Consider the following 11,739-nt stretch of genomic DNA (forward strand, 5'->3'; position numbering starts at 1 on the left):
GGTTTTTCTTTTCAAAGAAGAAAGAAACTTGCTTGAACACGGACCACTTCTCCGAGCAAAATCAACAAACCTAATCACTCGCATTCCACCTCAAGGTCTCGGCCAACCAAGACTATGGCATACTCGTAGCAAAGCCGCCGAATGGCACCGTATACCAAGAATAGTGACGTAAGAGAATAGAATGTCGTCTTTTGATTTGGAACGTGACGTGTTTCAGAACTTCTTTTGGACAACTCGGATGGTCTTCTCAGTTCTGCGTAGTGGTTGGCACGAGATTCTTTTTCTTCTTCGACATAACCATATGTCTCGACATGTATTTCTCTCTCTCTCGACTGTATACAGAGATAAGAACAGCCTCGCTTTCAGTTTCACCTAGATCCTGCCTAAAAACAATGTTCAGACCTCATGTTCAGACTCTGCGTAATGATTCCAAAAGGACTACTTTTTAGCGGTCAAGTTCAGTCGTCCGCATACTAGAAAGTGAAAAAAAGATTGCTACAGTATCGGAGGATGAACTGTCAAAGAAGAAAAAGAATCTTCGAGTGGACATTGGATTTCCCTTCTTTGAGCCATGTGACGTCAGAGGCCAACAAAACTTCATATTTGGGCGTTTCAAGGTTGACCGAAACTTCAAAGGAACTACAAAACACATGTGTTTAATTGCATGTGTGTGTGCTCGTTCAATCGTCAAAACAACAACAAAGTCAGTACCTGAAAGGAATTCGATCAATACATAAATGTTATTTGCGTTTTTGACCAAAATATGACATTTTACACAGATCGAGACAGTCATTGTTCACCTCGACCGCTATCGCGGTCTCGGAGAACAATGACTGTCTCGATCTGTGTAAAATGTCATATGATATTAACTTAATATCTGTTAAGCTTTCATTTTCAAAAAGTCTGTACATTTAACACTTAACAAAAAGTGTATGGATTGAAGAGCTGATAACAATTTTTACACTAAAAGAAAAACAACTGCAAGTGTCGCCCAATATTCAACGACTTGTAAATATTTAAAAAATGCTATGGGGTGGGGAATTTGTCCCCTCAAAAATGACAAAGTACAGTGTATTTGTGTTACTTTCCAGTAGACATTTTACACGCGTTTCATCAAATCAGAATTGTTATTGAGTAACTGCAAGAGGTGTGGGCTCTTTCCTTCCCAGTCTGTGATAGTAACATTGGAAAGTAAAATTCATCAGGAAAGCGTGGCTGGTTGCGTTGATAAAGATTATGGGTGTTTTTGTTCATTTGTACATCTGTGTATATAAATTATAATAGGTCTGTTTGAGATGAAAGGTTGTCTTTTTAAGAGACAAATGTCAGTTTTCCACCTTTGCTGATGAATTATGTTTTTTAATTTACACACCAAAAAAAGAGCAAAGAGTCCCTGGTAAGTGTCATTATTCAGGAGAATCTCAAATTATAGAAAACATTCATGTGATAGACATTCCTTGCATTTTGTTTTCGAAGACACGGAAGTGAAAATTACATTTAAAAAAAATGCTTCGCGAAGTGTGAGAAATGATAGCCATAACTGCAGAAAGATTGTGTTTGAATGGCACGGAAGTATGGTCTTATGCTGTATGTATTTAATCATTTGTCATTCTGCATCACAATGTCCAACTGTCCCTGAAGTATTTTTTTGCAGATTTGACACATTACTTCATGTAATAAATCTGTCATTTTCTGCAAAGCAGGAGTAGTTGTATTTCTGAATGTGTGTGTGTGTTTGTGCAGGTGTGTTCTGTGTAAAAAGCGAGGGCACAAGCAGAAAGCAGATAACATGAACATTAAAGCTGTTTGTATGGAGGATTGCATGGCAATTTATTCAGTAATAAGTGCACATAATATTTACAAACATGAGTTTCAAATTTAACAGTAAAATCATCATGTTCAACTAACCATCTTGCATTAACACAGAACAGTGCTTGCATGCTCGCTCGTGCTTTCTCTCTGTCTCTGTCTGTCTGTCTGTCTGTCTCTGTCTGTCTGTCTCTGTCTCTCTCTTACACACAAACACCTGGACTCTCTCTTTTGCACATACACACAAACGCAGACTCTACCCACACACTCACAGTGGTGCTGTGCAACTCATGGATTCAGATTTCCATGTAGAACATTCTATCTGTAGACATAATGCAATCGAATGCAACAACCCACTCAAACACCAGCGACATAGCATGATGAACACACACACACTCGTTCACACACACATTTAAAACAGTTGCATAGAAACATGAACCTCAAAGCAGACCCAGTTTTGAAGCAAAGAATTTTCCATCACCCTGAGTTGCAATCTGAAACAAGAAAGAAAACAAATTATTGAAATAGGAACGTTCAATTTTGTATAGCAGTATATATCCACATACACACAATTATTACAGTAAAGCACACAGAAAAAAAACACCGTATTGCCACCCTTAATTTTTGTCCAAGACCATCTGTGCTGAGCTAAATTATCAGGCATGGCTACATATATTATTTTGTTTAAGTAAAATAAAGCGAGCTATGTTACCTTCAACTCAAAAGTACATCTGTCCACAGTTGGACAAATAAAATATTGTAGCACCAGAACTTTCTAAATAAAAATTCAAAAGATATAATAAGCACTTCTTAACATTGCACATAGTACAGTGGAACCCCTTTTTTACGACCAACAAATCTAAGAAAATCTGGTCTTAAAAAGGAGCGAATTTTAAAATGGAGGTAAAGTTAGGCAAAAAAAAAAAAAAGTCTGTTTACGGTATCCCGACCGACCCTATTTTTTCGCGTGACCCTAGACTTTTTTTTTGGCATTTGGGGAAAAAAAACTAATAACTTTTTTTTTAAATAAAAAGGCTTTGTTTTTGGGCAAAATAACTTAAAAATGTTTTTTTGGAAAAATAAAAAAAATGAAAAACATCCCGACCTACCGACCCTATTTTTTTTGCCTATGTTACCGCAAACAGACTTTTTTTTGTGTGTGTGGCCTTATAGAGGTTATGAACAGAAAATCTAAAAAAATAAGGAACTCCAGTTGAACATCAACGAGCACAATCACTGATATCACAACCATTATTTCTTCTTCAAAATACTTCGCTCCCATCTGTTTTCGTTTCTTATCGTCCTTTTCTATGCTTTTTGCACTCAAGATATTCATTGAAAAAGAAGTAGAAAAGGAAAAAGGGAAATGCAAAGTGTGGGGAAACGAGGGAAACAAAACAAAACAAAGAAAGAAGAAGAAACATAAAAGCAGCATACCTTGTTAATTTCTTTGTGTCTAGTTTTGCTCACAATCTCCTCCATGACTTCTCCATCTCCCTTAATCAACCTGCAATGATAAATAAGTATTTTTGATAACTCACTCTAGTCTAAACGATCAGCTTACGCTTTCATAGTCAGTACAGCGTGGTTATTAACAAACATGTTGAACCTTCACTGGATCACGCTTTGGACTACACAGTCCAGATGATGTGGGCCGTATACGACCGATACTTTAGAAGAAGGATTCAACCTTAAAAGTATGGGTTGTACACGACCCATGCCATCTGAATAGGGATAAATATTGTAAAATCCTTCTCTAATTCCATATCGGTCACTCACGACCCACATAATCCGGACTGTCCAGTTCAAATCACCTGGTTCTACCCGAGTCCTCATCGTACACGTGTCTCATGACGCTCTGCTGTTTTTCCCACTCTTCTTTTGTCATTGGCTTCAAAATGCGAGGAGCTGGGCCAACAACTGGGCCTGAAACTGAGAAGAGAAACACCATATAGATGGAAACTATGTACAGTGGAACCCCCCTATTAAGACCCCCCCTTTTTAAGACCTTGGTTTTTCAAATTTTCTGTTCATAACATCTGTAAATATACCCCCATCTTCTTTTTCTTCTTCTTCTTCTTCTGCGTTCGTGGGCTGAAACTCCCACGTACACTCGTGTTTTTTGAACGAGTGGAATTTTACGTGTATGACCGTTTTTTACCCCGCCATTTAGGCAGCCATACGCCGTTTTCGGAGGAAGCATGCTGGGTATTTTCGCGTTTCTATAACCCACCGAACTCTGACATGGATCACAGGATCTTTTTCGTGCGCACTTGGTCTTGTGCTTTGCGTGTACACACGGGGGGGTGTTCAGACACCGAGGAGAGTCTGCACACAAAGTTGACTCTGAGAAATAAATCTCTCGCCGAACGTGGGGATGAACTCACGCTGACAGCGGCCAACTGGATACAAATCCAGCGCGCTACCGACTGAGCTACATCCCCGCCCTATACCCCCATCTTAAGACTCCCTCCTTTTTAAGACATCATTTTCTCAGATTTCTGGAGGTCTTAAAAGGGGGTTCCACTGCACCTGCGACGAAAAGACACCCTTGGGACCAGTTAAAAGTGTTCCTACATTGCAGGTGGCCTGTCATGACAGGTATTTTTTGGTCATGATAATAGACAAAATGACTAGGTGTCCTTTCATGGGAGGTGTCTACTTATCAGAGGGGCCTCACATAGCAGGTACCATTGTATGTCCTTCCATTCTTAACAAAAATGTTATTTGACCCTGTGATATATGATGTCAGAAAATTAAGTGCTGGAAGAAAAGCAAACTACATGTACCATCAACAAGTTTGAGAGGCCTGGAAAAGAAGACAATCGTGTGATCAATATGAAAAAATGTCAACAAAAATGTATGTTCTTGAATTCACTGAACATGTATTCATCATGGACATTTCTAATAACAGTCGCAGTGTGGTGTTTCCGTCTTCGGTCACTGGCACATATTTTGTTTTATCTGACATAATGTTGTTTTTATTTCAATCTAACCCCTGGACGGTCGATTGTGCGATAATTTTCACGTGTAGGAGGTCTTAGCCAGAATAATGGGACCTATACATATTTTTTAAATGTAGGTGTAACAGACCTATTTACCTCTGAGTCTGGGAACAACACTTAAGTAACTACTTCTTCTTCTTCTTCTTCGTTCATGGGCTTAGACTCCCACGTTCACTCATGTTTTAAGCACGAGTGGATTTTTACGTGTATGACAGTTTTTACCCCGCCATTCAGGCAGCATACGCCGATTTCGGGGGAGGCATGCTGGGTATTTTCGTGTTTTTATAACCCACCAAACTCTGACATGGATTACAGGATCTTTTCCGTGCGCACTTGGTCTTGTGCTTGCGTGTACACACAAAGGGGGATAAGTCACTAGCAGGTCTGCACATAAGTTGACCTGGGAGGTCGGAAAAATCTCCACTCTTAACCCACCAGACGGCAGCGACCGGGATTCGAACTCACGACCTCCAGATTAGGAGGCCGACGTCTTACCACCACGCCACTGCGCCCGTCAGTAACTACTGTCAAACCTGTCTCTAACTACTACCAAAGGGAACAGCTTAAAGTGGTCCTTATAAACAGGTGGTTGTTATGGAAAGGGTGAATTAGTCAAACCTGCCCTGGTGACCACCTCTTGATAGCAACCATCTGCACACTTCTTCTTCTTCTTCTTCTGCGTTCGTGGGCTGAAACTCCCACGTACACTCGTGTTTTTTGTACGAGTGGAATTTTACGTGTATGACCATTTTTTACCCCGCCATTTAGGCAGCCATACGCCGTTTTCGGAGGAAGCATGCTGGGTATTTTCGTGTTTCTATAACCCACCGAACTCTGACATGGATTACAGGATCTTCTTCGTGCGCACTTGGTCTTGTGCTTTGCATGTACACACGGGGGTGTTCGGACACCGAGGAGAGTCTGCACACAAAGTTGACTCTGAGAAATAAATCTCTCGCCGAACGTGGGGACGAACTCACGCTGACAGCGGCCAACTGGATACAAATCCAGCGCGCTACCGACTGAGCTACATCCCCGCCCGATCTGCACACAATACCCACCCTTACACACCCCCAAGATTGTTTTCTCTATATAAGGCCTAAAAAAAAAGGTGTGGTTACGGTAACCCGACCTACCCTATTTTTAGGGGCCGACCCTATAACCTTTTATTACATTTGTCAAAAAACAAAAAAAATTAAAACAAGAATTCCTCTGATCTTCTAAATTTTTTTTTGGTTTAAAAGGTAAGTTCAAAATTGTTCAAAAGAATATCCATAGTCGCACACTTATTTCCCTGTCAAGTAGGTTTAATTTGTATACATTAGAAAAAAAAGTTAAAAAAAAAAGTGATTGCCTACCTTCCTACCCTATTTGTTTTGGCTATGTTACCTTAACCACACCTATTTTTGTGTGTGGCCTAATCAACCTTTTTATAGTGCAACCACCCGTCCATAAAGACCTCTTTTTGTTGGATCCCCTGGGTGGTAGTTACAGACAGGTTTGACTGTAAATAGGATAGAACCTCGCTGGGTTTTCTTTGGGGTGGTCACGATGGGCTGGTGTGGTGGTTGCTGTCAAGAGGTGGCGCTACTCTCAAATCCGACAAAATCCGGCAGTGACTAAAACTGCGCACTACCAATTTTAAGTGGACGCTACTGAGATTCATAGCTGTTATATAATTTATCTGTATGTTTCTAGTCATTCCATCGTCGGTTCTTACATTATACCAAATGGAAAATGAACTATATAGACTATAAAAATAAAATATGTAAGTGTTATGGATCACCAGGTAGCGTCTACTTCAAAGTGGTAGCGCGCTCTTTAGTCAATGGCGGAAATCGTCGGATTTGAGAGTAGTGCATTAGCTCTCCTTAAACTCGTCATAACTTCCGTATTTTTCATCATTGAAGTTTGAAATTTTGTATTATGTGAGAATGGACGATGAACTAACTAGAAATATAAAAATAAAGTATATAAGTGCTATGGTTCAAGGTAGCGTGTGCTGGCGCGTGCTAGCGCGTGCTGGCGCGTAGTTTAGTCGGGCCGCGAAAATCCTGTGTGTCGTCAAGGATAATGACTCGGTGTTATCTAGATGGTGAGAAGGATAGCGAAGCGAAAGTACGCAAAGAGAGGAGCCTGTACGAAGACCTCAACGATCGTGGTCAAGTTTAGCTATGCAAGGCGACGAATCATTCATATGAGCGGAAAGATGATTCGGGAGAAAAGTCGTTATGCTTTCTATCGAGTTAGGACATTCGGATTTTACTGGTTGCGCCACAATGTCAAATGTGCTTCACTCAGCGGGGAGCGAGCATTACGCCATGAGTAAATTTTCTTTGAAATCAAGTTGTTCTGCTGTAATGTGTTTGGGTGTGTGTGTGTTGATATGACAGTAAACTGCAACTGTGTGTTTGTGTGTAAACATGACAGTACATACACTGCAACCAAGTTCATGACCGACCGGCCAAAAACTCAAACCCCCCTTTTAAGACCCCCCCTTTTTACGACCTAATTTTCAAGGTTTTTCCAAGGTCGTAAACAGGGGGTTCTACTGTAGTACAATATATGACCTTACTGGGAGAATGCAAGTTTCCAGTACAAAGGACTTAACATTTCTTACATACTGCTTGACTAAAATCTTTACAAACATTGACTATATTCTATACAAGAAACACTTAACAAGGGTAAAAGGAGAAACAGAATCTGTTAGTCGCCTCTTACGACATGCTGGGGAGCATCGGGTAAATTCTTCCCCCTAACCCGCGGGGGGATTTTGACGTTGTGACAATACATGTACTGTGTGTATATCATAGTGTATCAATGCATTCAAGTCTTTTTTTCTTTCTTTTTTACTTCAATGGATACCTCTTTTTCTATTATGTCGCGAGTTTTCGTGTAATTTTCTTTGGATTGTAAAATCATGCACGCTTTGCACTTCATCGCCCCCGACTCGGTCCTTTCAAGCCACAGAAACTCATTCATCCATTTTTGCTGGAACACCTTGTCTTTCCCTGACTCACTGCTGCTCTTGCTGCAACCCATCTACTATATAATACTGGTAGGTTTTTCGGTGGTTTTTCGATTCCTGTGACCAAACCGCGCGGATTTGTGCCTTCTCCTTCGGTTGCTATGCCAACGTGACCCAGGAAATCGATTCCGCTAGGTCCCGACTTCCAATTTTGTCCACGAACAAAGTTTGAAGAGGTTTGTCTCGCAAATTTGAGCAGACAACAGTGAACTTTGACCTGAACTTTGACATCGCGGCGAAAGAGATCTGTGATTGGTTCTTCTTCAACTTTCGGTTCGACTAAACACGCGACCGCACCTCAGACGAACCTAGCTGTGTGTTTTATTTCTCTACCCCAGACGAACCTAAAATAATAAGAAGATAGATAGATCTGTTTATCTGTTAATGGAACTCCAAAATATTCCATAGATTTGTTTACTTAATTTTTAAAAGATAAGTTCGAAACATTATCACCTGATAAGTCGCCGTATAACCTTATAGGTTCCAGCGACTAAATATTTTCCCCCGGTGCAACCATAGACATGTACGTCATCATGATCTCCCTTTAATTTGACCGTTATTTTGGCTGTCTTAGTGAAATGGTAAGATATATCTCTATGTTTTTTACATGTAAGTGTTCGGAAAAAATACAGTTATAGCAGTTATGTACAAAAATAAGCAGCATATGCTCTTTTCGCCAAAGTAAAGTCCTTTTTTCTTCTGGTTTCTTATATGTGTCACAGCACACCGCAAGCTTTTAGGCGAATAGCAAGTGAGTGGTATATATATATCATCAATTTTATAGTAGGTAACGGTGTAAATTACTTGCCATGTTCATGTCCATTATACGTTTTCCATATTCCATATGTGTCATTTAATTGTGTGTTGCTTGATGCCATGTATGTATGTGTGTACATGACTTTAAATAAGCATGGATGTGTGCACTCGATTGTGTGTGTGAACCATGTATATATTTTCTGTTGTTCATGTCCATTATACGTTTTCCATATTCCATATGTGTCATTTGTGTGTTGCTTGATGCCATGTATGTGTGTGTACATGACTTTAAATAAGCATGGATGGATGTGTGCACTCGATTGTGTGTGTGAACCATGTATATATTTTCTGTTGTCAATTACATATGTTATACTATGCGTTTGAATCATTAAGTATTTTAGACGTCATACTTTTTTTCGTATCTTCACGATGGCTTTTTACCCGTTTAAATTTTAATGCTTCCAACTTTCAAAGCGCTGCACGGCTGGGAAGAGATGCGCACTTTTATCACTGTTGTTCATGTAGACGTAATCATGGATTCATGCAAACGTCATACCTGCTGTATTTTATTTTGTTTGTTTGTATAGTCGCGTGCGGTCGCGCAGTCTTTTTGGTCAGTTCCGCCGTTACCTCCCATTGATGCGAAAACATATATGACTGTTTTTTGTTATTTTTCTCTCTGTTAATTCACAAGTGGCTATGTAACATGTGTTACAGAATTGCACCGGTGTAAGGGTTAACATTTTATTTTTCACCAAGAGAATATAATTCATTATATGCGGGATAATGTGCGGGGGGGGGGGGGGGGGGGAGGGGTGCAAACAACATTTTCACAAGCACATAACCAACAAAATGACATCGCATGCGCAGCACACAAAGTGCGTAGCACGGGTACCACTAGTTTATAATGATACTGACTCACTGCTGCTCTGGCTGCAACCGCCAAATGACAATTTTGTCTGTTTGGGGTCGGGTTTTTGTTCTTTGGTTTTGCGAGGCATTTTTTTGAGCAGGCGACAGCACCGGATAGGCTAAAGCGAACAGTGCCATCGAGATGATCAGTTTAAAGATATCACGCAGTTTGAGGACAAGGGAGGCAACCTCTGCTTCACGGCGTGTCAGTGTCGACAGAGGAGTGGCACGAACACGGCGTGTACTTTAGTGGTCTCAGTAGAGCAGGCGGCCTGCGTGCTGTTGCTTGTAAACTAGCAAAGGCTATACCCTTTCAGCGTTTGACTCGTACGTTTTTTTACCTCTTTGGAAGAAAACAGTTACGTATTTATACCTCTTCAGAGAGCATCTCGTACGTGATTTGGAGGGTGAAAGGGTATTATACCCTTAATTCTACGTGTTGTGGAACCCTGACATGTATATATAAATACTAGATGATTACCGGCTTCGCCGGGTACCGGCTTCGCCGGAAAGAAGTAGAGCCGAATACCAGGCTGTGCCTGGGACCCGGCTTCGCCGGGTGTACGCCGGCTTTGCCAGCGCAAGAAGGAAGGGAGATCTAAAAATAGTAACGTGCAGTGACCTTCTTAAAATAGTAACGTAGTAACGGGAATATGGATTGACGCCACACGAAGGAAGGGAGATCTAAAAATAGTAACGTGCAGTGACCTTCTAAAGATAGTAACGTAGTAACGGGAATATGGATTGACGCCACACGAAGGAAGGGAGATAAACGCGCAAAACAAAACACTGGAGAAGATAAGGAAGAGTTACTGGGAATGGATATAGTGGATCTACAGAAAAACCAAAATCGGTTCAGCGCTGAGAGCACGTGTTGAAATATCTCATCGATGAGGTTGTGTCCGGGGTGTAGCTGAATACGGTCTCCAAATTTGAAAAAGATCGACCGAGAACTTTGGCCGTGCATCGCGAACAGACACACAGACACTAGTCGTATACATAGATACAAGAGCAATCATTGTGTATCTGAAAATTTAATTGAATAACACACACATACACACACACACAAACAGTGACATACACACACACCAATACACACACTAAAACACACACAGTTACCTGCAGGTTTCTTCGGTATCTCAGCTATCACAGGTTTAGTAGTTGTTATCTCCCCTGGTCCTACAGGAGTTGTCTGCCCTAGAACTGGTCCATCAGTCTTCTTCTTTTCCTTTACTTTCTCCTTCTTCCTCTTTTTCTTCTTCTCTTTCTTTTGTTTCTTCTTCTTTTTCTTTTCTTTCATTTTTTTCTTGGGTTTGTAGGACGATGGAGATGATGAAGAAGAGGCCGAAGAAGAGGGTGATCTCCTCCTGATATAATCATTCATACAGTAATTGTTAGTTGGCTTAAACAGGGACGAAGTTAAGTGGGAATCTATTTTGCTGAAACAGTTCTATACGCACACTACTCTTTCATGAATCTTGCATACAATCCTTTGTATAACATCTACATTTTTCCATTCTCTGTATGTTCTGTATGAATCTATGATCACTTAATTATTACTTTTTAAATCATCCTGTTCATAAAACCTTCCTCTTCTATATGCCATTTATCCCATGCCCTTTTGAGTACAATCTGCAAACGTTTGAAAAAATAGTCCCCTTCTAAAACAAATAAATGCTAATATTACAAATGCACACATGCCACACATTGTTAGTCAACAGGCGCATTCTCTCGCTCTCTCTGAATGATAAACAGCGACAACTTCAAACCCCGCCTTTTCTTAATGAGTACATTTTTCAGTAAAGAATTTTTAACCTTTTTTTCTCTTTCTTGGAAGAGCTTGATCTTCTTCTGGATTTCTCAGCTTTTCTGTGTGCTGACAGCTTGCTGCTGGAACGAGAACCGCTAGCAGACGACGAACTGCTGTCGCTGGATTCCGACCTTCGCCGTCGGTCCCGCTTTCGTTTCTTCGATCTGCTCCTAGATTTTCTCTCAGATTCATCGGAAGACGAAGACCTCGACATTTTGTGGCTTGTGTATTGTACAGACTTGGTGTAAACAAGCTGAATCTTTACCGCCTTTCTCTTTCGTTACTCTGTGCTTGTTTCAAGGGGGCTGCCATATTGGTAACGAAACTTAATGGATCGGAAGAGCTAAGAAGTACGAGAGGGTGCAAATGTAAATCGTTGTAAGCGTAGCCCAAAATAACAATCAAAGTCATTTAAATTT

At 40.6% G+C, this 11,739-nt stretch overlaps 1 protein-coding gene across 1 annotated transcript; it reads right to left on the reverse strand.

Moving 5' to 3' along the window:
• Positions 1 to 845: 845 nt before the first annotated feature.
• On the reverse strand, positions 846 to 11,645 carry LOC138976149 (ADP-ribosylation factor-like protein 6-interacting protein 4). Its single transcript, XM_070348981.1, has 5 exons — positions 11,326 to 11,645; positions 10,630 to 10,877; positions 3,624 to 3,741; positions 3,247 to 3,316; positions 846 to 2,303 (listed from the first exon to the last, which is right to left on the reverse strand). Exons 1-5 carry the CDS (start codon positions 11,532 to 11,534, stop codon positions 2,250 to 2,252), a joined length of 699 nt encoding a protein of 232 aa, XP_070205082.1. The 5' UTR covers positions 11,535 to 11,645; the 3' UTR covers positions 846 to 2,249.
• Positions 11,646 to 11,739: the final 94 nt, after the last annotated feature.

The sequence above is a fragment of the Littorina saxatilis genome, linkage group LG9 (genome assembly GCF_037325665.1).
Source record: "Littorina saxatilis isolate snail1 linkage group LG9, US_GU_Lsax_2.0, whole genome shotgun sequence".
Lineage (NCBI taxonomy): Eukaryota > Metazoa > Mollusca > Gastropoda > Littorinimorpha > Littorinidae > Littorina > Littorina saxatilis.